The sequence below is a fragment of the Salvelinus alpinus genome, chromosome 30 (genome assembly GCF_045679555.1).
Source record: "Salvelinus alpinus chromosome 30, SLU_Salpinus.1, whole genome shotgun sequence".
Lineage (NCBI taxonomy): Eukaryota > Metazoa > Chordata > Actinopteri > Salmoniformes > Salmonidae > Salvelinus > Salvelinus alpinus.
This window is the reverse complement of record NC_092115.1, coordinates 21,511,731-21,538,171: the sequence shown is the minus strand read 5'-3', so window position 1 is coordinate 21,538,171 and position 26,441 is coordinate 21,511,731. Positions and strand designations below refer to the sequence as shown.

Below are 26,441 nucleotides of genomic sequence, written 5' to 3'. Positions count from 1 at the left end.
TTATAAGCTATTTATTTTCCTATGTTATTTTCCTTGTCTGTAGACAGTGTTTAATCAGCTACTTATGAGCATATTATTGGCCTGGTTGGGCTCATACATATTGGGTGTTGGCTTTAGACACGGCGATGGTTGGTGTTATGGGTTGCAGATGTTGACAGGGACATGGCGTTTAGTGCTGGTTGTTGACTGCTATGTAGGCCAAGGATCTGGGCCATTCCCTCCACTCGCTGACAGCTCTGCTATCTAGCCTCTAGTATTTACCTGGCATACAGGGTCTAGCCAGACAGGTCCTACTTCTACGGGTAAAGTGTGACACCTGCCTGCTCCCAGTTAGCCAAAGAACACCGTGGACTGCTCTAAGAGAAGTGGACATCTCCTGTTTGGGTTGGTTTCATTTGCAATGTCTACTGAGTCTATGTAAGTAAGCCTTGTTAACGCCAGAACGGCCCATAAGGCAGGAGCACATGTCTGTAGCATTTAATTTTTACCTTTATTTAACTAGGCAAGTCAGTTAAGAACAAATTCTTATTTACAATGACGGCCTAGGAACAGTGGGTTAACTGCCTGTTCAGGGGCAGAACGACAGATTTGTGCCTTGTCAGCTGGGGGATTTGAACTTGCAACGTTTTGGTTACTAGTCCAACGCTCTAACCACTAGGCTAGTATGAGGCAGTTTAATGTACAAGTAGACTCCCTGGACCCTGTATTTCAGATGGAGAGAAGAGAATATTAACTTGATGTTTATGGTATGATTTTAATGTGTGTCCCAAATGTCACCCTATTCCCCGACTAGTGCGTTACTTTTGACCACAACCCTATGGGCTTTGTTCAAAAGTAATGCACTACATAGGGAAAAGGGTGTCATTTGGTTTGTAACCAATAAATCACAGGGATATATCATGAGGCATTGGGAAACTCACTAGAACATGACATTGAAGAATGAAGTATATTGTAACCGAATGAGTGAAATTTGATAAAGACCTTGTTATAAAGCACTCCATATGCCTCTATCCATATGTGATTTAGTAGACAGAGTTGAGGATGGTATAAAGATATTTTGCGAGTTCATTGCTGTGTCCATTGTGGTGTTCGCTATCCTTTAGGGATGTGTAGAACCTGTGTTCAAACTGGGTAACAGAGAATTACACACATGCATGCACACTAGGGACGGGATGATACCAGTATCACTATTTTTTCCATGGCAAAAATAAACTAACACGATGCAGGCAACTTTTTGGTCCTACAAATATCTGCTCTATGTAAAATTGTGTGCTATATATTTATTTATTTTACCTTTATTTAACTAGGCAAGTGGTTAAGAACAAATCATTTTTTTCAATGACGGCCTAGCAACAGCTAACTGCCTTGTTCAGGGGCAGAACGACAGATTTTTACCTTGTCAGCTCGGGGATTCAATCTTGCAACCTTTCGGTTACCAGTCCAACACTCTAACCACTAGGCTACCTGCCACCCCTATAGTTTGGAAAATCAATAAATATGACTCTTGATGACAACAATGATATTTTCTAACAACACTGTTGTTTTCATAAAGCAGTGAAGTGGTGCTTAATGTTTTGTTTCCTTGCCATGATACAAGTATCACGGTACTGGTACCTTCCTGTCACACGCAGACACACATGCACGACATAGCAGACACACACACACATACACTCATGCATGACATATCAATCATGTAAGTGTGTGCAGAAACACACGTATACGGTCTCTCAGGGCAATCAACACACATTTGAAGTTGAACAGTTATTGTGTAGTCATCCTCAGGGAAGACCACCCCTGTTGATTGTGTGTGTGCGCGCATGTGAGTGAGTTATCTTGTGGTGGTGCCAAGTATGTGCTTGTCAACAAATGTAGCAATTAGTACCGAGGGGGAGTTTCCTGCTGTGTAGATTGCTTCACCGCACACGCGTGTGAAGTCGCCAAATACTCTGCTGCAGTTTACTGGAGAATTTGAACCATTCCATTACCTAGTTGAGGTCAGGAAAGGCAACTCTGTTCTCTGATATCGAGGCGGAGTTGCATATTAATAAGTGGTCGCACGATTTGCTAGCAACAAAATGGAGTCATCAGTCAACACTAACAATATTCTGCGGGGTGTTGAAATAAATAGTTTTAATAAACTTTTAGCGAATACAACCACCAATTGAATCTCAACTGATGTAGTATGTCAAGGCCGCTACGTATCCAGACGAGTAACACAAATGGAGAAAAAGTTGGTGGTATTGTTTTTTAACATTTTATTAAAAGTAGGTATTTCAGCACCCCGCGGAAGGACCGCAGTTGTTCAGGACACGCACAGGTGAAGATTTGACATTTTTACAAGTGTCGACTGATGGTGACTCAATGTTGTTGTTAACAAAACGCTTGACCAGTTATACTCAACTCTGCATCAATATAAGAGAACGGAGTTGAGCGTTCCTTAGCTATCCATTGACCACAAGCATGTAGAACGGAGTTGAGCGTTCCTCAGCTATCCATTGACCACAAGAATGTTTATTTTTATTTTTTATTTCACCTTTATTTAACCAGGTAGGCTAGTTGAGAACAAGTTCTCATTTGCAACTGCGACCTGGCCAAGATAAAGCATAGCAGTGTGAACAGACAACACAGAGTTACACATGGAGTAAACAATAAACAAGTCAATAACATGGTAGAAAAAAAAAGAGAATCTATATACAATGTGTGCAAAAGGCATGAGGTAGGCAATAAATCGAATAATTACAATTTAGCAGATTAACACTGGAGTGATAAATCATCAGATGATCATGTGCAAGAAGAGATACTGCTGTGCAAAAGAGCAGAAAAGTAAATAAATAAAAGCAGTATGGGGGGTGAGGTAGGTAAATTGGGTGGGTAGTTTACAGATGGACTATGTACAGCTGCAGCGATCGGTTAGCTGCTCGGATAGCAGATTTTTAAAGTTGTTGAGGGAGATAAAAGTCTCCAACTTCAGAGATTTTTGCAATTCGTTCCAGTCGCAGGCAGCAGAGAACTGGAAGGAAAGGCGTCCAAATGAGGTTTTGGCTTTAGGGATGATCAGTGAGATACACCTGCTGGAGCGCGTGCTGCGGGTGGGTGTAGCCATCGTGACCAGTGAACTGAGATAAGGCGGCACTTTACCTAGCATAGCCTTGTAGATGACCTGGAGCCAGTGGGTCTGACGACGAACATGTAGCGAGGGCCAGCCGACTAGGGCATACAGGTCGCAGTGGTGGGTCGTATAAGGTGCTTTAGTAACAAAACGAATGGCACTGTGATAAACTGCATCCAGTTTGCTGAGTAGAGTATTGGAAGCTATTTTGTAGATGACATCGCCGAAGTCGAGGATCGGTAGGATAGTCAGTTTTACTAGGGTAAGTTTGGCGGCGTGAGTGAAGGAGGCTTTGTTGCGGAATAGAAAGCCGATTCTTGATTTGATTTTGGATTGGAGATGTTTGATATGAGTCTGGAAGGAGAGTTTGCAGTCTAGCCAGACACCTAGGTACTTATAGATGTCCACATATTCTAGGTCGGAACCGTCCAGGGTGGTGATGCTAGTCGGGCGTGCGGGTGCAGGCAGCGAACGGTTGAAAAGCATGCATTTGGTTTTACTAGCGTTTAAGAGCAGTTGGAGGCCACGGAAGGAGTGTTGTATGGCATTGAAGCTCGTTTGGAGGTTAGATAGCACAGTGTCCAAGGAAGGGCCGGAAGTATATAGAATGGTGTCGTCTGCGTAGAGGTGGATCAGGGAATCGCCCGCAGCAAGAGCAACATCATTGATGTATACAGAGAAAAGAGTCGGCCCGAGAATTGAACCCTGTGGTACCCCCATAGAGACTGCCAGAGGACCGGACAACATGCCCTCCGATTTGACACACTGAACTCTGTCTGCAAAGTAGTTGGTGAACCAGGCAAGGCAGTCATTAGAAAAACCGAGGCTACTGAGTCTGCCGATAAGAATATGGTGATTGACAGAGTCGAAAGCCTTGGCCAGGTCGATGAAGACGGCTGCACAGTAATGTCTTTTATCGATGGCGGTTATGATATCGTTTAGTACCTTGAGCGTGGCTGAGGTGCACCCGTGACCGGCTCGGAAACCGGATTGCACAGCGGAGAAGGTACGGTGGGATTCGAGATGGTCAGTGATCTGTTTGTTGACTTGGCTTTCGAAGACCTTAGATAGGCAGGGCAGGATGGATATAGGTCTGTAACAGTTTGGGTCCAGGGTGTCTCCCCCTTTGAAGAGGGGGATGACCGCGGCAGCTTTCCAATCCTTGGGGATCTCAGATGATACGAAGGAGAGGTTGAACAGGCTGGTAATAGGGGGTGCGACAATGGCGGCGGACAGTTTCAGAAATAGGGGGTCCAGATTGTCAAGCCCAGCTGATTTGTATGGGTCCAGGTTTTCCAGCTCTTTCAGAACATCTGCTATCTGGATATGGGTAAAGGAGAAGCTGGGGAGGCTTGGGCGAGTAGCAGCGGGGGGGGCGGGGCTGTTGGCCAAGGTTGGAGTCGCCAGGAGGAAGGCATGGCCAGCCATTGAGAAATGTTTGTTGAAGTTTTCGATTATCACGGACTTATCAGTGGTGACCGTGTTACCTAGCCTCAGTGCAGTGGGCAGCTGGGAGGAGGTGCTCTTGTTTTCCATGGACTTTACAGTATCCCAGAACTTTTTGGAGTTAGAGCTACAGGATGCAAATTTCTGCTTGAAAAAGCTGGCCTTTGCTTTCCTGACTGACTGCGTGTATTGGTTCCTGACTTCCCTGAACAGTTGCATATCGCGGGGGCGCTTCGATGCTATTGCAGTTCGCCACAGGATGTTTTTGTGCTGGTCGAGGGCAGTCAGGTCTGGAGTGAACCAAGGGCTATATCTGTTCTTGGTTCTGCATTTTTTGAACGGAGCATGCTTGTCTAATATGGTGAGGAAGTAACATTTAAAGAATGACCAGGCATCCTCAACTGACGGGATGAGGTCAATATCCTTCCAGGGTACCCGGGCCAGGTCGATTAGAAAGGCCTGCTCGCAGAAGTGTTTTAGGGAGCGTTTGACAGTGATGAGGGGTGGTCGTTTGACCGCGGACCCGTGGCGGATACAGGCAATGAGGCAGTGATCGCTGAGATCTTGATTGAAGACAGCAGAGGTGTATTTGGAGGGCAGGTTGGTCAGGATAATGTCTATTAGGGTGCCCATGTTTACGGATTTAGGGTTGTACCTGGTGGGTTCCTTGATGATTTGTGTGAGATTGAGGGCATCAAGCTTGGATTGTAGGACTGCCGGGGTGTTAAGCATATCCCAGTTTAGGTCACGTAACAGAACAAACTCTGACGCTAGATGGGGAGCGATCAATTCACAGATGGTGTCCAGGGCACAGCTGGGAGCTGAGGGGGGTCGGTAGCAGGCGGCAACAGTGAGAGACTTATTTCTGGAGAGATTAATTTTTAAAATTAGAAGTTCGAACTGTTTGGGCATAGACTGTTTGGGCAATGTAGAACGGAGTTGAGCGTTCCTCAGCTATCCATTGACCACAAGCATGTAGAACGGAGTTGAGCGTTCCTCAGCTATCCATTGACCACAAGAATGTAGAACGGAGTTGAGCGTTCCTCAGCTATCCATTGACCACAAGCATGTAGAACGGAGTTGAGCGTTCCTCAGCTATCCATTGACCACAAGAATGTAGAACGGAGTTGAGCGTTCCTCAGCTATCCATTGACCACAAGAATGTAGTCTGTCACATACCTGGGGCACTCCGCATAGGGCTGGCACAATGCAGCAGCACACATAGCAATATAAATAATAGAACGGGCTTGGAACCTCTAACCCTGGCAATTTGACTGGTAAACGCATAGATGTGGTAAAGAGGTCAATCGAACTCGACCAAAACAATGGAATTGCCATTGAGTGGGGGAAGGGGCCGTGCGGGAAAGATTGCGAGTCTCCTCAATGCCTCCAACAAAATGATCATACATTTAGACTATGGTTTATATGTATTTCACATTATGTTGAGGTCAAAATCTGAGTATAATGCTTGTATGGATGTTAAGCCCAACACATGTTAGTCATCGTTACCAATCAACTGCATTAGTTAAAATGTACTTTGACTACCACCACTGATTACCGTATGCTTGCTATGCTACCAGTTTGTACAAACGGGACTTGAAAAGGGACAATTTCTACATGTTATGCAGCAAAAACTGCCAAATATATCCAAATTGGACTTAAGTCATTACCTTTCAAGCTTGCAAGAAAGCCATTGCACTGTAGTTGTGCATGTGACGACATTTAAAACTTGAAAATTGTGGGCCTGTTACAATCGATAAATCATGATAGATTTGACAAATATCCACTTTGTTAGATTTGTTGAATATGCCCAAACTCCTTTACCACATCTATGGGTACACTCGCAATGGCTGCCTGGTATTGTATGTTCATTCTAATTATGTTAATTTATGTGGCTCATGCTAAGTTGAATAAATATAGGTTAAGACAACCTGGTCACTAATCTGGGACCAGCGCTGCTGCTAACTAGCATAGCTGGTCCCATTGTTGCACAGAGTTCTATGATATTAGAATCCTGTTGTCTTAACCTTTTTTTGTTTTCTTTAACCTAGGGCTCATGCATTGGCATGTATTTTCTGTAATGTCAGTTGAGTTGAATCAACAAATCACAGCACATCTTGAGTACACTTCCTGTTTCTACTTCCTGCTTTGCTCCTATGGGTACACTCGCAATGGCCGCCAGTTCACCCAACTATGCCATCATTAACTTAAATGGGGACATGTTCTATTCATTTTATTTCTTTAGCAACACATGCAGTCAGGAGCATAGCGTTTGCTATTTGAGCGGTTATTACGGAGACCGCGGTCATTCGGCTGGCCAATTACCATCATCCAAAATTCAATGACAGTCACCCTAGCTCCACGCACTCGACACTAGTAGTCCCCTACCTGGAGATACAGTGAATGTGATAAGAGTGAAACGCAATACAAACAACCTGAGAGACAGTGTTGTGATGTAGTGATTATTATGTTCGTGCATCATTCTCATCCATGTAACTTACCAGTAGATATTAACACGGATCCTTTATCATAGGCCTGAGAGTGACACATTCTGGAGACTAGGGCCCTTGTCTAAACACCCACACCGTATCCATGTACCCAGTATATAGTGCATTCAGAAAGTATTCAGACCCCTCTTGGGTATGACGCTACAAGCTTGGCACACCTGTTTTTGGGGAGTTTCCTCAAGCTCTGTCAGGTTGGATGGGGAGCGTTGCTGCACAGCTATTTTCAGGTCTCCAGAGATGTTCGATCGGGTTCAAGTCTGTGCTCTGGCTGGGCTCCTCAAGGACATTCAGAGACTTGTCCCAAAGCCACTCCTGCATTGTTTTGGCTGTGTGCTCAGGGTTGTTGTCCTTTTTGGAAGGTGAACCTTCGCCCCAGTCTGAGGTCCTGAGCGCTCCAGAGCAGGTTTTCATCAAGGATCTCTGTTCTTAGCTCTGTTCATCTTTGCCTCGATCCTGACTAGTCTCCCAGTCCCTGCCACTGAAAAACATCCGCACAGCATGATGCTGCTGCCACCACCATGCTTCACCATCGGGATGGTGCCAGGTTTTCTCCAGACGTGATGCTTGGCATTCAAGCCAAAGAGTTTTCAATCTGGGTTTCATCAGACCAGATAATCTTGTTTCTCATGGTCTGTGAGAGTCCTTTAGGTGCCTTTTGGCAAACTCCAAGCGGGCTGTTATGTGCCTTTTACTGAAGTTTGGCTTCCGTCCGGCCACTCTACCGTAAAGGCCTGATTGGTGGAGTGCTGCAGAGATGGTTGTCCTTCTGGAAGGTTCTCCCATCTCCACAGAGGAACTGGAGCTCTGTCAGAGTGACCATCGGGTTCTTGGTCACCTCCCTGACCAAGGCCCTTCTCCCCCAGTTTGGCCGGCGGCCAGCTCTAGGAAGAGTCTTGGTGGTTCCAAACTTCTTCCACTTTAAGAATGATGCGAGGCCTCTGTTCTCGGGGACCTTCAATGCTGCAGACATTTTTTGGTACCCTTTTCCAGATCTGTGCCTCGACACAATCCTGTCTCGGAGCTCTACAGACAATTCCTTCGACCTCATGGCTTGTTTTTTGCTCTGACATGTACTGTCAACTGTGGGACCTTATATACAGTGGGGAGAACAAGTATTTGATACACTGCTGATTTTGCAGATTTTCCTACTTACAAAGCATGTAGAGGTCTGTAATTTTTATCATAGGTACACTTCAACTGTGAGAGACGGAATCTAAAACAAAAATCCCGAAAATCACATTGTATTATTTTTAAGTAATTAATTAGCATTTTATTGCATGACATAAGTATTTGATACATCAGAAAAGCAGAACTTAATATTTGGTACAGAATCCTTTGTTTGCAATTACAGAGATCATACGTTTCCTGTAGTTCTTGACCAGGTTTGCACACACTGCAGCAGGGATTTTGGCCCACTCCTCCATACAGACCTTCTCCAGATCCTTCAGGTTTCGGGGCTGTCGTTGGGCAATACGGACATTCAGCTCCCTCCAAAGATTTTCTATTGGGTTCAGGTCTGGAGACTGGCTAGGCCACTCCAGGACCTTGAGATACTTCTTACGGAGCCACTCCTTAGTTGCCCTGGCTGTGTGTTTCGGGTCGTTGTCATGCTGGAAGACCCAGCCACGACCCATCATCAATGCTCTTACTGAGGGAAGGAGGTTGTTGGCTAAGATCTCGCAATACATGGCCCCATCCATCCTCCCCTCAATACGGTGCAGTCGTCCTGTCCCCTTTGCAGAAAAGCATCCCCAAAGAATGATGTTTCCACCTCCATGCTTCACGGTTGGGATGGTGTTCTTGGGGTTGTACTCATCCTTCTTCTTCCTCCAAACACGGCGAGTGGAGTTTAGACCAAAAAGCTCTATTTTTGAATCATCAAACCACATGACCTTCTCCCATTCCTCCTCTGGATCATCCAGATGGTCATTGGCAAACTTCAGACGGGCCTGGACATGCGCCTGCTTGAGCAGGGGGACCTTGTGTGCGCTGCAGGATTTTAATCCATGACGGCGTAGTGTGTTACTAATGGTTTTCTTTGAGACTGTGGTCCCAGCTCTCTTCAGGTCATTGACCAGGTCCTGCCGTGTAGTTCTGGGCTGATCCCTCACCTTCCTCATGATCATTGATGCCCCACGAGGTGAGATCTTGCATGGAGCCCCAGACCGAGGGTGATTGACCATCATCTTGAACTTCTTCTATTTTCTTCTATTTTCTAATAATTGCGCCAACAGTTGTTGCCTTCTCACCAAGCTGCTTGCCTATTGTCCTGTAGCCCATCCCAGCCTTGTGCAGGTCTACAATTTTATCCCTGATGTCCTTACACAGCTCTCTGGTCTTGGCCATTGTGGAGAGGTTGGAGTCTGTTTGATTGAGTGTGTGGACAGGTGTCTTTTATACAGGTAATGAGTTCAAACAGGTGCAGTTAATACAGGTAATGAGTGGAGAACAGGAGGGCTTCTTAAAGAAAAACTAACAGGTCTGTGAGAGACGGAATTCTTACTGGTTGGTAGGTGATCAAATACTTATGTCATGCAATAAAATGCAAATGAATTACTTAAAAATCATACAATGTGATTTTCTGGATTTTTGTTTTAGATTCCGTCTCTCACAGTTGAAGTGTACCTATGATAAAAATTACAGACCTCTACATGCTTTGTAAGTAGGAAAACCTGCAAAATCGGCAGTGTATCAAATACTTGTTCTCCCCACTGTAACAGGTGTGTGCCTTTCCAAATCATGTCCAATCATTAAATGTACCACAGGTGGACTCCAATCAAGTTGTAGAACATCTCAAAGATGATCAATGGAAACAGGATGCACCTGAGCTCAGTTTCGAGTCTCATGGAAAAGGGTCTGAATACTTATATAATGTTTTTTTTAAAATATATATATATACATTTGCAACAATGTCTAAACCAGTTTTCGCTTTGTCATGATTGGGTATTGTGTGTAGGTTGAGGGAGGAAAAAAATTATTTAATACATTTTAGAATAAAGCTGTAACGTAACAAAATGTGGAAAAGGGAAGGGGTCTGAATACTTTCCAAATGCACTGTACCTCTGTATAATCACCACCAGATTGATCCCAGAGGGGGACAGTCTTATTCTATCTGGCATATTATTATGGTGCCCAAAGGGACCAGACCTTGGAATGAGTTTCACTGACTCCACTATATTGGGCACAGTTAAATATAACAACTACACTTAGGAGTTATTAGAAGGGTTATTGCATAAATATGCACCACAACGCACACATGCAAACTCACATCCTTGTCTGTCTTTTTATAGAATGGTCTGTCGGGCTACTCTAAACTGACGGTTGACCCCTGGCTGGTTTTACCAGTCATATGTGTCTGTGTTCTCCCCACGTCACAGAGACATATACTAAGGAATGTTGGTTCAGCTCTGCCGTTATTAATTAGGGTGCTGAGGAGATTGAGGGAGAGCGGGACCGTGTCCACATGGCACCCTATTGCCTAAAGTGCACTTCATTAGGCTAGAGCACTGTGGGCCCTGGTCAAAACTAGTGCGCAATATAGGGACTAGGGTGCCGTTTGGGAAGCAACCAGGGAGGGCCTATGCCCCCTAGGGGTAGTTAGTGTCTCTGCTCTCTGTTCTCATCTAAATGCTATAAAACCACAGGCTCCCAGGCTTTAGCTGCTTTAATACACGGGAACAGACCAGGGCCAGTGCCAGAGTGTGCTCTATACAGCCCACAACAATCAGATGTTCAGAAAACAAGGCAATTCAGTGGGCTTATGCCTAACGGTGCCCTATTCCCTATATAGTGCACTACTTTTGACCAGAGCTCTGGTCAAAAGAAGTGCACTTTACATTGAATAGGGTGCCATTTGGGAAAAAGACCATATACCTCCAGTGGACAGATACTGGCAGAGTGTTATTGTGCCCTCAAACTCTGCCTGACTCTGTCTCTGTTGTGGCCAGTAGGGGATTGGAGTCAGACGGACTACATTTGGTTGCCTTTGGGCCTCTGCTGTACTGCATGGTGAATAAGATCTGTTTCTAATGTGGCTGCCTGCCTGTGTGAGTGTGACTGTACTGTTAATGGCCTTTTGAACTATTTTGATCCTTCCTCACAGCACCGAACCAATAACGCAAGCCAGCTGAACACACGTGGCCTGGTGGACATCTTAGTGACGGCTTGAATGTCATATTCAATTAACTGCAAGGGTACTTGTCCTTGGAATTAATAAGGCCTCCGTACGATAGGAAGCCTGAATCATACAGTAGATAAAATCATTGGTGGGATCCATATCGACTAGTCAGACGTCAACTTGAATTCTTAACAGTCGTGTTTCTTTTTCCTCCTTTCTCTCTTTCTCTCTCCTTTCTCTCTCCTTTCTCTTTTCTCTCTTTCTCTTTTCTCTCTTTCTCTCTCCTTTCTCCTTTCTCTCTTTCTCTCTCTTTCTCTCCTTTCTCTTTTCTCTCTTTCTCTCTCCTTTCTCTCTCCTTTCTCTTTTCTCTCAATTTCTCTCTTTCTCTCTCCTTTCTCTTCTCAATTTCTGTCTCACACATTCTTTCTTGCTCTTTGTCTCTCCTTCCTGATGTATTCCCTCCATCTCTCTCTCGCTTCTTCCCGACTTTCTATTACTCCTTCACACCACACACACTAAGCTTTTCACTATTAGATACAGTACCAGTCAGTAGTTTGGACACACCTACTCATTCAAGGGGTTTTCTTTATTTGTACTATTCTACATTGTAGAATAATAGTGAAGACTTAACTATGAAATAACACATGGAATCATGTAGTAACCAAACCCTTGAATGAGTAGGTGTCAACTTTTGACTGGTACTGTATGTCTTGCTCCCAGATACAGTATATGATTTACAAAAGATAAATGTCTGTATATAATGTAATGATTCCAGGAAGAGTAGCTGCCACTTCTGCATATGCTAATGGGGATCCAAATACATGTAAATGGTCAATAAAGTAATCATCTTTTTCCCTCTTTCCGTCAGCTGGTGGCGGTGTATGATGAACAGGAACCTCACCATGGTGGCGACGGCACCAGTGGCAGCTCAACGGGCACCCAGAGTCCCGACCTGTTTGCCACCGAGCTCAACACAAGCACCATGTCTGCTTTCCAGCCCTACCAGGCCGCCAGCGAGATAGAAGTCACTCCGTCCGCCCTCCGAACTAGTAAGTTCACAAATCAAACACCCGGGTTACGTAAAACCAGCATGCTTTTCCGACATGTAGACCAAGGAATCATGTCTGCTCTATTCATGGCATTTGTCTGCAACGTTCGACAACATTTTGCATCAGAACGTTGCACTGGGTCCAAGGAGCATTAACCATTGATGGGAATTATGTAGCATACAGATATATCTACTGTGGCTATGCAGATATTTTCCTATGTGGGAGGAATCTAGTGCAGTCAGTTCTTTAGCCACATAAAATGATCACATTAAATGTTTTGGCCCGCTGGTCTTGAGTGGTTACAGAACATCAGGAAGATGCCATTAACTAACATCAGTCTAGGTGGGCTTTTGGTTGGAAACTGTTTTTGAGTGGGAGTTCTGTAACAGAATAGCAGTATGTCATCAACAGCAAACAAGACTGTGCTACAGTATATACATACATTAGTTGTTGTGTGCAGCACAAAAAGAAAAGCAACAAAGTTAAGCTCCATTCATTTTCAGCGTTCTTCTCCAAACTATGTCAGAAATCCCAACGGCTTATTTGCTGCTCCACTGAGTCCAATAAATGGACCACAACAGAGAGCGGAGCCCTGGACAAGCTGTAGCTAAGACACTGTTTTAATAAAATACCTCTCCAAGGCTTTTGAAGACGCCAAGTGTCACATTCCCATGTTCTGACCGATGGGAACGTCTCCACTATGCTGCGACTCCTCAGTGCTACTTTCAATGGCTCCTCTCCCCTGCATGTCTCCCAGAACGTTCAGTGACACATCACCACAGAGTTCTGTTTATGACTAGCTTTTTCATCCAAACTGGAACACTGAGCAGGAGTCACATGATGCTGCGCTGTGAAAGCGGACGCCTGTTCACCAGGAGCGTGAGAGACGTGTCTCTGCCTTAGTCATGGGACAGAGCATTACAGGGAGGGAGGAGAGAACTCTGTCCTAACAGGTCTGGCCTCCCCAGACTCAAACTCCCAGAGGCCTCTCTGTCTAGCTGCCTACTGGAATCAAATTGCTGTAGACAGCATTCCATTAATTGTCAAGATTATAATTAGGAATAAGAAGTTTACTCTCATATTATTCTCATTTTATTTTGAGTCCCTCCCCTATCCAGTCTTGTTAGCTGTGTATTCTTTATATTTGAAAACTGGCCAAGAGCTAATTGTCCAAATGATTCTACTGGCAAAATGTCATCTTCCATTAGAAACTGTTCCAATTACATAGAGGACTCTGTGCAGAGTCATTCAATTTATACCAGTTTTGCAAGATATAGAAATATAAAGTTAGGTCCTTTTTTTGTTGGCTGAAGACATTTTATACCGTCAGTTAAATATAGTTAGAAGAGGTTAGAAAGTATATTGCTCTAAAAGGTTATAAATTAGGAACCTGCTTGGTCTGATTATGCCGAAAATGTGTCATTATAGCATATTCACATCTAATCTCAAAAATCCAATTTAGTTGACTGACCTGCTTAGTACAATCTAATGTGAAAGCCCTCCGATGTGCGGTCGTCTGATTTTAAAATGGGGTTGCGAGAGAATTTGCGCTTGTTTCACAAACCTTCTGGTAGACGCTAGATGCCGTTGTAATAAAGAGGTTTCTGTTTTTCTTCCTACAAATGTCTCTATCCTTTGAATGGTTTAAGCTACAAAATATTATGACCCCATCACTGAAAAATGACTGTCAGGAACACGTAGGTACATAATGTTTCCCTCTACTATGCCCACAAGCCGTTAGAACCGAGTGGACAAGACCAGGCACTAAATTAGACTGGGGGGACAAGAACATCAATGTTATTTTCTACACAGAATATAATACATTATTGCCTGATGGTCTTCTGAACTTCCCAATACCATTCTGATGCATTTCAGTCACTTCAAACCATACTTCCTTCAGATTGAAATACTGTGGGACTGATTTGTAGTGTCATAGCCCAAATAACAAAAGTAAACATTGGCCGTTGATTACATACCTTTTTTTACATAGTGGGGTCACATTCTTTTTTGTATGAAAATGGGCCAAAGGTTTTGGAACCCCTGCACAATATTTTTTATGTAACCTTTATTTAACTAGGCAAGTCAGCCTAAACCAACCTCCGATAATTACTGAGCATATGCATAATAGTGGGCTCCAGAACACCAATTTACAGCTGATATTGGTGAACTCTGAATTCTAATTTTTGTTATTTCTATTGCTGATGTGTGTATTGACACAGCACTGGGTAACCCAGACTGTAATGGCTTTATAAGAGACAATCACCCACACTGCTCAGGTTCACATTAAGAATGGACTAATTACTATTGTGAGAAGGGAATTGGCAAGAACTGCTGCTGAGCATCATAGTCTGTTTGATTTGGACTACTACACACCAACAGATTCAAACACGTGTCCTTGCTGAAACTAAGGTCCTGATTAGGACCAATACACAAACCTAATAAAGTGACATAAAGCGGACATCAATATGGAGGAGCCTGGAGAGAAGGTCAACTGAATGAAACCCAGCTGTTTGCTGGAGCGATGGGCCAAAGTAAGGAAGTACATACTTTCCCAAATAAACTCATTTTGACCTTCTCTGCTGTCTCTCCCTCCTCTCTGTCGTTCACCATCTCGCACGGTCTCTTGCTCTCCTCCAGATATGCCCCTCCATGTGCGTCGCAGCAGTGATCCAGCACTGGCAACGGTCAACGGGCCATTCAGCGACCCCCGTGTGACCCTGCCGCCAGAGGAGCCGTCCAGGAAGAACCCCACCCGCTGGTCCACCACAGCTGGTTTCCTCAAACCACAACACTCTGTTGGAGACACCAGCACTGACGCCAACAGCCTGGAGAGAAAGGTTGCCAACGATCATACAACTCCCCTGTACACTATCTAAAGCAGGGGTGGGCAAACTATGGCCGTTCAATCTGACCCGCAGGAGTAAAAAAACGATAATTATTTTGGGTTAAACCACTCCAGTCCACTCTTGAACATCTACAACTAGATGGAAAGTATGTTAAATTATAATGGCCCTTTTATATTCAAATAACTTACCTTTTTTTCCTCTTCTGGCCAGCAAATGTGTTTTGAAAGAAGTTAGTGCGGCAACTCAATTTCGAAATCCCGACATGACCCTCAAGGCCAATAAATTGGCCACCCCTGATCTACAGTGTATGACATTAGCTACTTGTGTCCTCTAATGCTCTCCCCTAAGTGTACTGTATGTAGGCGTACTTAGCAAGGACCCCCTATGCTATATATTACTAATGTCTGTCAGTTTGTGTTGTAAAACTCAACTATGTTTATAGCCTTTATCTTTAAAGTGATACTTTTATCTACCTCCCCAGAGTCAGATGAACTCGTGGATACCATTTTTTTAATGTCGTTGTGTGCAGTTTGAAGGAAGTCGCTTTCTAGCTCTAGCGCAATTGCTAGCTAGCGTTAACACAATGACTGGAAGTCTATGGTATCTGCTACCTCCCTTCATACTGGACATACAAATAAAGTGATATGCACGAGTTCATCTTACACTGGGGAAGTACATAAAAGGCCTCATTGCCAAAATCCTGAAGTATCTCTTAAAGGGATGGTTTCCCAGACCCAGATTAAGCCTAGCGTATAGTAGGACTAAGGATAATCTGTGTCTGGGAAACCAGCCCTAAGATTCTTCTTTGTTCCTTTGTCTGTCCAGGGTAAGGTTGTGGACACGTACCGTAGTCTCCCCCGTGACTCAGGGACCTGGGCAAACCAGAGAGAGTTCCAGAGAGAGACGGCCCGGTCCTCCCTGAGTGCCAACCACCCCATGGTAGACCGCTGGCTGGAGAGACAGGAGCAGGTAGCACCACACACTGTACTGTACATGCAAACCTGGTCACATTAACATTACAAATATTTGAGTCATTTAGAAGACTGTATTATCCCTTGCTAAGTACGTCCTGCGCTCTCTGCGCCCTCGCTCTCTGCGCCCTCGCTCTCTGAGCTCTCTGCGCCCTCGCTCTCTGAGCTCTCTGCGCCCTCGCTCTCTGAGCTCTCTGCGCCCTCGCTCTCTGAGCTCTCTGCGCCCTCGCTCTCGGTGCTCTCGGTGCCCTCGCTCTCTGCGCCCTCGCTCTCTGAGCTCTCTGCGCCCTCGCTCTCTGAGCTCTCTGCGCACTCGCTCTCTGAGCTCTCTGCGCCCTCGCTCTCGGTGCTCTCGGTGCCCTCGCTCTCGGTGCCATTGCTCTCTGAGCTCTCGGGGATCTCTGCGCTCTCTGAGCTCTCTGAGATCTCTGCGCCCTCGCTCTCTGTGCCCTCGCTCTCTGTGCCCTCGCTCTCTGTGCCCTCGCTCTCTGAGCTCTCTGTGCCCTCGCTCTCTGTGCCCTCGCTCTCTGAGCTCTCTGTGCCCTCGCTCTCTGAGCTCTCTGCTCTCTGAGCTCTCTGCTCTCTGAGATCTCTGCTCTCTGAGATCTCTGCGCCCTCGCTCTCTGTGCCGTCGCTCTCTGAGCTCTCTGTGCCCTCGCTCTCTGAGCTCTCTGTGCCATCGCTCTCTGAGCTCTCTGTGCCATCGCTCTCTGTGCCCTCGCTCTCTGAGCTCTCTGCTCTCTGAGCTCTCTGCTCTCTGAGATCTCTGCGCCCTCGCTCTCTGCGCCCTCGCTCTCTGCGCCCTCGCTCTCTGCGCCCTCGCTCTCTGCGCCCTCGCTCTCTGCGCCCTCGCTCTCTGCGCCCTCGCTCTCTGAGTTCTCTGCTCTCTGAGATCTCTGCGCCCTCGCTCTCTGCGCCCTCGCTCTCTGTGCCCTCGCTCTCTGAGCTCTCTGTGCCCTCGCTCTCTGAGCCCTCTGTGCCCTCGCTCTCTGCGCCCTCTGTGCCCTCGCTCTCTGAGCTCTCTGAGCTCTCTGAGCTCTCGGAGCTCTCTGTGCCCTCGCTCTCTGAGCTCTCTGTGCCCTCGCTCTCTGAGCTCTCTGTGCCCTCGCTCTCTGAGCTCTCTGTGCCCTCGCTCTCTGAGCTCTCTGCTCTCTGAGATCTCTGCGCCCTCGCTCTCTGCGCCCTCGCTCTCTGCGCCCTCGCTCTCTGTGCCCTCGCTCTCTGAGCTCTCTGTGCCCTCGCTCTCTGAGCTCTCTGTGCCCTCGCTCTCTGAGCTCTCTGTGCCCTCGCTCTCTGAGCTCTCTGTGCCCTCGCTCTCTGTGCCCTCGCTCTCTGAGCTCTCTGTGCCCTCGCTCTCTGCGCCCTCTGTGCCCTCGCTCTCTGTGCCCTCGCTCTCTGAGCTCTCTGTGCCCTCGCTCTCTGTGCCCTCGCTCTGTGCGCTCTCTGTGCCCTCGCTCTCTGCGCCCTCTGTGCCCTCGCTCTCTGCGCCCTCTGTGCCCTCGCTCTCTGTGCCCTCGCTCTCTGAGCTCTCTGTGCCCTCGCTCTCTGCGCCCCCTGTGCCCCTCACCCTCTGCGCCCCTGGTCTCTGCGCCCCTGGTCTCTGCGCCCCTGGTCTCTGCGCCCTCGGTCTCTGCGCCCTCGCTGCTCCCTCTCTCTCCTCCATCTAAACCATGGCATTAGCTGTCAGAATGAGTTCAGAAGTTCATCTGTCTGTGGGCGCTGGGCCGACTGAGCTGCTCTGCTGTGGAGAAGCTACATTGACGACAACTGGTGGGGCTGTGTCCAAAATGGCACCCTATTCCATATAGTGGACTACTTTTGACCAGCTCTGGTTGAAAGTAATGTACTATGTAGTGAATAGGGTGCTATTAAGGACACAAGCCGGAAGTTCATAGCCTAGGATGTTTCTCATAATAGTGATCATCATGTAACTTCTTTCTTCCGACCGTTCATTTATTTTCTCAGCGCCATGAGATATGAGCTGATATTAAAAGGACATGTGGAGCCATGAACGATTTAGTCACTCCATTAATCAGACTGGATTGGAGAGGCGTCTCCCAACAGATGTCTGTATTGCAAAGGGCTGTAGCCATCACCGTGAAGGGTCAGTGGTTGTATCACAAATGGTACCCTATGCCCTATTTAGTGTACTTCTTTTGACCAGAGCCTTATTAAGGGCCCTGTCTAAAGTAGTGCACTATATAGGGAATAGACTGCCATTTGGGAAGAATCAAGTGGGTCTGCTTTCTCACTGCTGTAAGTGCTTGTTCAGATTTTTTTCAGAGGAAGGATGGAGGGATGTTGAAAGTTGGGTGAAATGTCTTGTTTGTCCAGTGATGGAACTCCGTGAAAGTCATTGAGGTTCTGAGAATGCTCTGAAAACTCTAACTGAGTTTGTGATGTGAATCCTGAAATGTTTACTCCTTCATCTGCTCTAGCAACAGGTACTGTTGCTGTGGCAACATGAGAGCGCAGAGATCTGTGTGTGTGTGTTCATAAATCTGTCATGTGTTTTAATGAGCCACAGCTGGCAGTGCAGGGTGTAATGATCACTTCTCTTGCCAATCTGAAGAAGGACTACATGGGCGACAGTGTGTAAAAAAAAAAAACACTTTGTAGGGTCTGTTTTTGTATGCTTGAATACACTTGTAGGTAATGACCGACCACTTCTCACAGCAGACAGAGTATCTCACAGCCAAGCTGATGGGGGATCGCTCGGATGGCAGTGTGGAGAAAACACTATGGTTGTGTCTTAAATGACACCCTATTCTCTATATAGTGCACTACTTCTGACCAGGACTCATAGGGCTTCAATACACTTTTTGGTATGCTTGAATACACTTACTATCTATAAAGTATGGGTGCATATACGTTATTGTGTGTGTGTCTGGCTCAACATAGATAGCGGAGAGTGAGACTTTCAATTCAATTAAAAAATGACATTGAACACCATCATGCAATGTGAACTGTCTCTTTGGCCGGAGTATTGCAGTAACAGCTAGTCCCCCACCCCACACACACACACACACACCCCTGCAGATGAAAGAGGAGATGCCTGTACAATATCCAATGCCCACCCATATCTTGTTCGCTGCTGTAATTGGAATTCTTTAGAAATGAATAATATAAGGAATAGGCTTTGGCCTTAATTCTCACTTGTATCAGTATTGCCTGAGGTTAGCGTGGATGTGCTTGGTTGCCCCTGGCTGTATATGCTTCACGCAGCTGCTGAATGAATGTTACACATGCAATCCATGTCAGGTGAAAAAAGATACCACCACCGTTCCATGGATTTACCTTGAATCATCATTCTGTCCGGTTTGTCCTTGTCCATTAGGCCATTGTGTGTATCCATATCCTTTGTCATGGTTGGACTTGGTTTAGTGATCGGTGCATTAGTTAACCACAGGGGAGATGAGAAGCCTGTTTCACACAGCCGTACAAACAGTAGGTTAATCATCACTGCTGGCTAACTACATGCAGTAGAAACTGCTAGCTAGGGTCCCTCCAGCACTCCCTGATGTCCTGCACACTACAACAAAGATGAGGAAGTCCCTCAGGTGGCACTGGTGCAGAACAGAAGCCTACAGTCACCTGGTTTAGTATGATGAATCATGTGAAGCTAGGCCGTGGAGCCATAAATCATGGCTAATGGAGCTGCTTCAGGAGGATGTGCTGCTGGCTTCCTGGTAGCTAGCGGTGGAGGTGTTTGTATGAGGCTTAATAAGACAGTTGCTGGTGATTGGTCGACTTCTTGTCTTAGCCACTGGGGACCACAGCTCCGTAAGCCCATACAGATACTAAAGAGGTACTAGAGTTCTTCTCCGTACGCCCATAGAGCCCAGGGCTCTTCTCCGTACGCCCATAGAGCCCAGGGCTCTTCTCCGTACGCCCATAGAGCCCAGGGCTCTTCTCCGTACGCCCATAGAGCCCAGGGCTCTTCTCCGTACGCCCATAGAGCCCAGGGCTCTTCTCCGTACGCCCATAGAGCCCAGGGCTCTTCTCCGTACCAGTAGATGCTGCTGTGGCCTCAGGATTGTGGAGAAGTACCTAATGGGGGAGTGGTATTATTTGTACTAGGTTACTCTCACTCTCTGACTCTCTCTTTTTCCTTCTTACGCTCTCACTCTCTATACTGTCTCTCTGTTCCGTGCTGCATCTCAACCCTTGCTTTTCTCTCAGAGAACCTCTCATTCGCTTGCTCCTCTTCCCCTCTCCTACCCTCATCTCTCTATGGTCTCCATGGCTGCACCGACCGTACTAGCATCTCACCGTCGTTCTGTCTCATCTTTATCTTGCTCCTCTCCCTGTGAGCTTTGTTCTCTTTTGTTTTAATGTGACACCCCCGCTGAGCGAGATGGGAGTTCCAAGGCTGGTCTCTCCCTCAGGGTCCACTTCTAGCAGAGAAAGACACCTGGGAATTTCTCCCTCCCAGAGGCATTGTGCATATTGTCGCGGCATTCAACCCCACAACACTAATTAAACCCCCTAGCAATCAATACACGGTTAATGATTTCCAGAAACCATTCTTCAGATTTGTGATTATCAATACTTGAATGAGAGGAGAACAGGACACTGTTAAATGTGAACAGGGGAACGAGAGCAGGACACTGTTAAATGTGAGCAGGGGAACGAGAGCAGGAGAACAGGACACTGTTAAATGTGAGCAGGGGAACGAGAGCAGGAGAACAGGACACTGTTAAATGTGAACAGCGGAACGAGAGCAGGAGAACAGGACACTGTTAAATGTGAACAGGGGAACGAGAGCAGGAGAACAGGACACTGTTAAATGTGAACAGGGGAACGAGAGCAGGAGAACAGGACACTGTTAAATGTGAACAGGGGAACGAGAGCAGGAGAACAGGACACTGTTAAATGTGAGCAGGGGAACGAGAGCAGGAGAACAGGACACTGTTAAATGTGAACAGCGGAACGAGAGCAGGAGAACAGGACACTGTTAAATGTGAACAGGGGAACGAGAGCAGGAGAACAGGACACTGTTAAATGTGAACAGGGGAACGAGAGCAGGAGAACAGGACACTGTTAAATGTGAACAGGGGAACGAGAGCAGGAGAACAGGACACTGTTAAATGTGAACAGGGGAACGAGAGCAGGAGAACAGGACACTGTTAAATGTGAGCAGGAGAACAGGACACTGTTAAATGTGAGCAGGAGAACAGGACACTGTTAAATGTGAGCAGGAGAACAGGACACTGTTAAATGTGAGCAGGAGAACAGGACACTGTTAAATGTGAGCAGGAGAACAGGACACTGTTAAATGTGAGCAGGAGAACAGGACACTGTTAAATGTGAGCAGGAGAACAGGACACTGTTAAATGTGAGCAGGAGAACAGGACACTGTTAAATGTGAGCAGGGAACGAGAGCAGGAGAATAGGACACTGTTAAATGTGAACAGGGGAACGAGAGATGTCCTTTATCCTTTTGTGTTTTATCGTTGGTTTAAACATGAGTAGTGCTATCAAAGGTAGCGCCAGAATGCCATCTATATCATTAGAACTAATACACACTTTGACACGATGCAGTGCCCTGGCATGATACCATTTAGTATGGGCCCCTGACTGTGTAACACAAATATAAAAACATTGCTTGCCGTTCTGTCCTTCTGATTTCCATTCTTACAAGAGCATTGCCAGTCGTCAGACTGTGTCTCCCCACAGACGGGACGAGCCCAGTAATATCTGTATCCATCCCAAATTCAATCCGCAAATGCTGGTTTTTATCCCAAATGGCACCCTATTCCCTTTAGAGTGCACTACTTTTGACCAGGACCCATAGGGCTATGGAGGGGTAGATGGCTGAGGGGGGGGCTGCTGAGGTTAAAGAGCTGCTGTCGTACCTTCACCATGGTGGGGGTCGAGGTGTAGTCAATAAACAGCATCCCTCTTGTCCTAGTTGAGGGCAGTGTGCAGTGCATTGGCGATTGCGTCGTCTGGATCTGTCGGGCGGTAGGTGAATTGGAGAGGGTGTGTCAGGGAGGATGGAAGTAATGTGGTCTTTGACTAGCCTCTTGAAGTACTTCATGATGACCGAAGTGAGTGCTACAGGTCGGTAGTCGTGCAGTTACTTCCCCATTCTTGGGTACGGGGATGATGGTAAACATCTTGAAGCAGGTGGAGACAACGGCCTGTGCTAGAGAGATTGAAAATGTCCTAAATCACAATACCTAACTGGTCTGCACATGTTCCAAGGGCGCGGCTAGGGATGCCGTCTGGGCCGGCAGGCTTGCGAGGGTTAAGATGCTTGAATGACTTCCATACGTTCTCCGTGGAGACCGTAAGCACGTAGCCCTCATTGTCTTCAGGGGCTCTCCTCGGCAGATCAGTCGTTTTTGTTCGAAGCGTGAGAAAAAGGTGCTTTGCTCGTCTAGTAGGGTGGCATTGATGTCCACGGCGTGACTGGCTTTCTTTTTGTAGTCTGTGATCGTTAGAAGCCTTGCCACATATGCTGAACTGTCTTGGAGTAGGAGTGCTGATCAAGGATCCGAGCCCCCCGTCTATGTATTCGCTACAATCTAAAAGGCACGTCTGATCCTAAATCCTAGCACTCTGAGTCTTTATGGACTCTTTGATGCTATAGCAGAACAGAACCAACTCTATTGAAAAGTGGGGAGCCACAAAGGTGAAATTCCTTCACCTTTAAACAAAGCAGATGGTACCATTATAAGTATACTATCATAAACTAGGATAAATGTGACTCCACCAGCCTTCTCTCTAATGAGGAATAAAGCTGTAGTTTCTCTATCTTCTGCTAGCTCCAAGACTGCCATGCGTCTTCCCTGCTAGCTCCAAGACTGCCATGCGTCGTCCCTGCTAGCTCCAAGACTGCCATGCGTCGTCCCTGCTAGCTCCAAGACTGCCATGCGTCGTCCCTGCTAGCTCCAAGACTGCCATGCGTCGTCCCTGCTAGCTCCAAGACTGCCATGCGTCGTCCCTGCTAGCTCCAAGACTGCCATGCGTCGTCCCTGCTAGCTCCAAGACTGCCATGCGTCGTCCCTGCTAGCTCCAAGACTGCCATGCGTCGTCCCTGCTAGCTCCAAGACTGCCATGCGTCGTCCCTGCTAGCTCCAAGACTGCCATCTCACAGGACTAGTTGTGTAAATTTGTTAGCTTTTTCTTTCTTGCGATCCCCCCCAGCTTTCAGTTGTCACCATTTATGTAGGTCTCTTATTAACCTGACATTTTTTGTTTTATGTAACATTTTATTTAACAAGTCAGTTAAGAACAAATTCTTATTTACAATGACGGCCTAACCCAGACGACGCTGGGCCAATTGTGCGCCTCCTTATGGGACTTATGGGACAATCACGGCCGGTTGTGATACAGCCTGGATTGAACCAGGGTCTGTAGTGACGCCTCTAGCACTGAGATGCAGTGCGTTAGACCGCTGCGCCACTCGGGAGCTTGTTCCTGCCTGTAACACAATGTTATTCTGATATACCACTGCAATCGACCTTTAGCAAGTGCTTTATGTTAACCAACTAACACTGAAGTGACCTTCGCTGCTTTACGGCTAATCTGTAGATTAATTTCTTAAACATGCAGGGGCAATTTCTGTTGCAGAGATCAACTAGATTCAGCCACGGGACAATTTTTGTCTTGAGCGGATTGTGGGGCCGGAACATAATTACAAATCATTTGTAGACTGCAAATAGACCACAAGAAGCCCAAACAGATATGTTTGACTAAAACATAGTTTTAAACCTTATTTACATTTTGAATATGGTCATGCGTGTGTCTAATATCCGTGGGAATACTTGGCAACAGATTTCTTCAATTTAAGTCACTTGGAGCTGATTTCCTGGTGTTTTTATGGAATTGTATGTCCAACAATGAATATTTGAAAAAAAGCAGAACTTGGGCCAAATAAAGGCCCACGGGCCGCCAGTTGGGGAACCCTGTTCTATTGTCACCTCACTGTAGTGTGTGTATTCTGTTTACATACATTTATTCCTCCTCTCCATTGTGTGAAGCTATGCATTCATTGTTCTCAGTTTCATCTTCACCTTGGCTGGCACACACAAGCCTGTTAATTCCTGTTCAGTGTTGTCAGTGTGTTCGATGTGCTCAGTGGAGTGAGAAATGGCTCCCTCCATGCAAACAGTCTCACACCAGCTTCATTACCCCTCCAGCGAGTCACAGTAGAGACACTGCATGGGTCCCAAATGGCACCCTAATCCTTTTATTGTTCACTTCTTTTGCGTAGAACCCTACAGGCCTGGTCAAAATTTGTGCACTAAATACAGAATAGTGTGCCATTTGGGACGGAGGCACAGCGGACTCGGAGACCGTAATCACTTCTGGAATTCACACATTAACAGGTGGAAACAGTGCAATACTACATTTAGCCAGGTCTAAATCAATACAGCTCCAAATGTAAACACATGATTATGGTATTTCTTTGTACTGCGCATATATAACTACATAGAGCCATGATTACATGGAACTCTATTCCACATCAAGTAACTCATGCCAGCGGTAAAATTAAAAAAAACAGATAAAACGTTATGGAACAGTGGGGACTGTCAAGCAACACAAACAGGCACAAACACACAGACGATAACATACGCACTATACACACACGTACACATGTATTTTGTGTTGTAGAGTAGGGGCCTGAGGGCACGCACTTAATGTGTTGTGAATGTATTGTATAACAGCCTTAACAAATACAAATATGTGTGTGTGTGTGTGATCCCACCCAACTTTCAGAGATGATCAAGAAGCTCATATGAAGGATCCCACCTTCCTTCTGCTCAGACTCATTAGTACCGTGTGTGTGTGTGTGTGTGTGTGTGTGTGTGTGTGTGTGTGTGTGTGTGTGTGTGTGTGTGTGCGCGCCGTGTGTGTGTGTGTGTGTGTGTGTGTGTGTGTGTGCGCGCCGTGTGTGTGTGTGCGCGCCGTGTGTGTGTGTGTGTGTGTGCGCGCCGTGTGTGTGCAGATGACATGTGTGTGTGTTCCAGCTCCTGCAGTGCCCCATGTCTCATATGTTTCCAATTACGCTGTGTCTTGTACCCCCCAAACACAACATAAACCGCTGCTATGTGTTGGACCAATTACGCTGTGTCTTGTACCCCCCAAACACAACATAAACCGCTGCTATGTGTTGGACCAATTACGCTGTGTCTTGTACCCCCCCAAACACAACATAAACCGCTGCTATGTGTTGGACCAATTACGCTGTGTCTTGTACCCCCCAAACACAACATAAACCGCTGCTATGTGTTGGACCAATTACGCTGTGTCTTGTACCCCCCCAAACACAACATAAACCGCTGCTATGTGTTGGACCAATTACGCTGTGTCTTGTACCCCCCAAACACAACATAAACCGCTGCTATGTGTTGGACCAATTACGCTGTGTCTTGTACCCCCCAAACACAACATAAACCGCTGCTATGTGTTGGACCAATTACGCTGTGTCTTGTACCCCCCAAACACAACATAAACCGCTGCTATGTGTTGGACCAATTACGCTGTGTCTTGTACCCCCCAAACACAACATAAACCGCTGCTATGTGTTGGACCAATTACGCTGTGTCTTGTACCCCCCAAACACAACATAAACCGCTGCTATGTGTTGGACCAATTACGCTGTGTCTTGTACCCCCCAAACACAACATAAACCGCTGCTAGGTGTTGGACCAATTACGCTGTGTCTTGTACCCCCCAAACACAACATAAACCGCTGCTATGTGTTGGACCAATTACGCTGTGTCTTGTACCCCCCAAACACAACATAAACTGCTGCTATGTGTTGGACCAATTACGCTGTGTCTTGTACCCCCCCAAACACAACATAAACCGCTGCTATGTGTTGGACCAATTACGCTGTGTCTTGTACCCCCCAAACACAACATAAACCGCTGCTATGTGTTGGACCAATTACGCTGTGTCTTGTACCCCCCAAACACAACATAAACCGCTGCTATGTGTTGGACCAATTACGCTGTGTCTTGTACCCCCCAAACGCAACATAAACCGCTGCTATGTGTTGGACCAATTACGCTGTGTCTTGTACCCCCCAAACGCAACATAAACCGCTGCTATGTGTTGGACCAATTACGCTGTGTCTTGTACCCCCCAAACGCAACATAAACCGCTGCTATGTGTTGGACCAATTACGCTGTGTCTTGTACCCCCCAAACACAACATAAACCGCTGCTATGTGTTGGACCAATTACGCTGTGTCTTGTACCCCCCAAACACAACATAAACCGCTGCTAGGTGTTGGACCAATTACGCTGTGTCTTGTACCCCCCAAACACAACATAAACCGCTGCTATGTGTTGGACCAATTACGCTGTGTCTTGTACCCCCCAAACGCAACATAAACCGCTGCTATGTGTTGGACCAATTACGCTGTGTCTTGTACCCC

At 46.5% G+C, this 26,441-nt stretch overlaps 2 protein-coding genes across 8 annotated transcripts in view; one reads left to right on the top strand and one right to left on the bottom strand.

Moving 5' to 3' along the window:
• The window catches only part of LOC139559760 (partitioning defective 3 homolog), a 231,359-nt gene that overhangs the window by 89,712 nt on the left and 115,206 nt on the right, over positions 1–26,441 (top strand). For all 7 annotated transcript variants that reach the window (XM_071376099.1, XM_071376095.1, XM_071376094.1 and 4 more), the window contains exons 3-5: positions 12,048–12,228; positions 14,866–15,065; positions 15,900–16,043. In XM_071376099.1, coding sequence (XP_071232200.1) covers positions 12,048–12,228; positions 14,866–15,065; positions 15,900–16,043 — 525 coding nt within the window. The remainder of the gene's footprint in view (positions 1–12,047; positions 12,229–14,865; positions 15,066–15,899; positions 16,044–26,441) is intronic.
• LOC139559541 (retinitis pigmentosa 1-like 1 protein) lies at positions 16,133–17,708 on the bottom strand. Its single transcript, XM_071375627.1, has 2 exons — positions 17,234–17,708; positions 16,133–17,190 (listed from the first exon to the last, which is right to left on the bottom strand). Exons 1-2 carry the CDS (start codon positions 17,706–17,708, stop codon positions 16,133–16,135), a joined length of 1,533 nt encoding a protein of 510 aa, XP_071231728.1.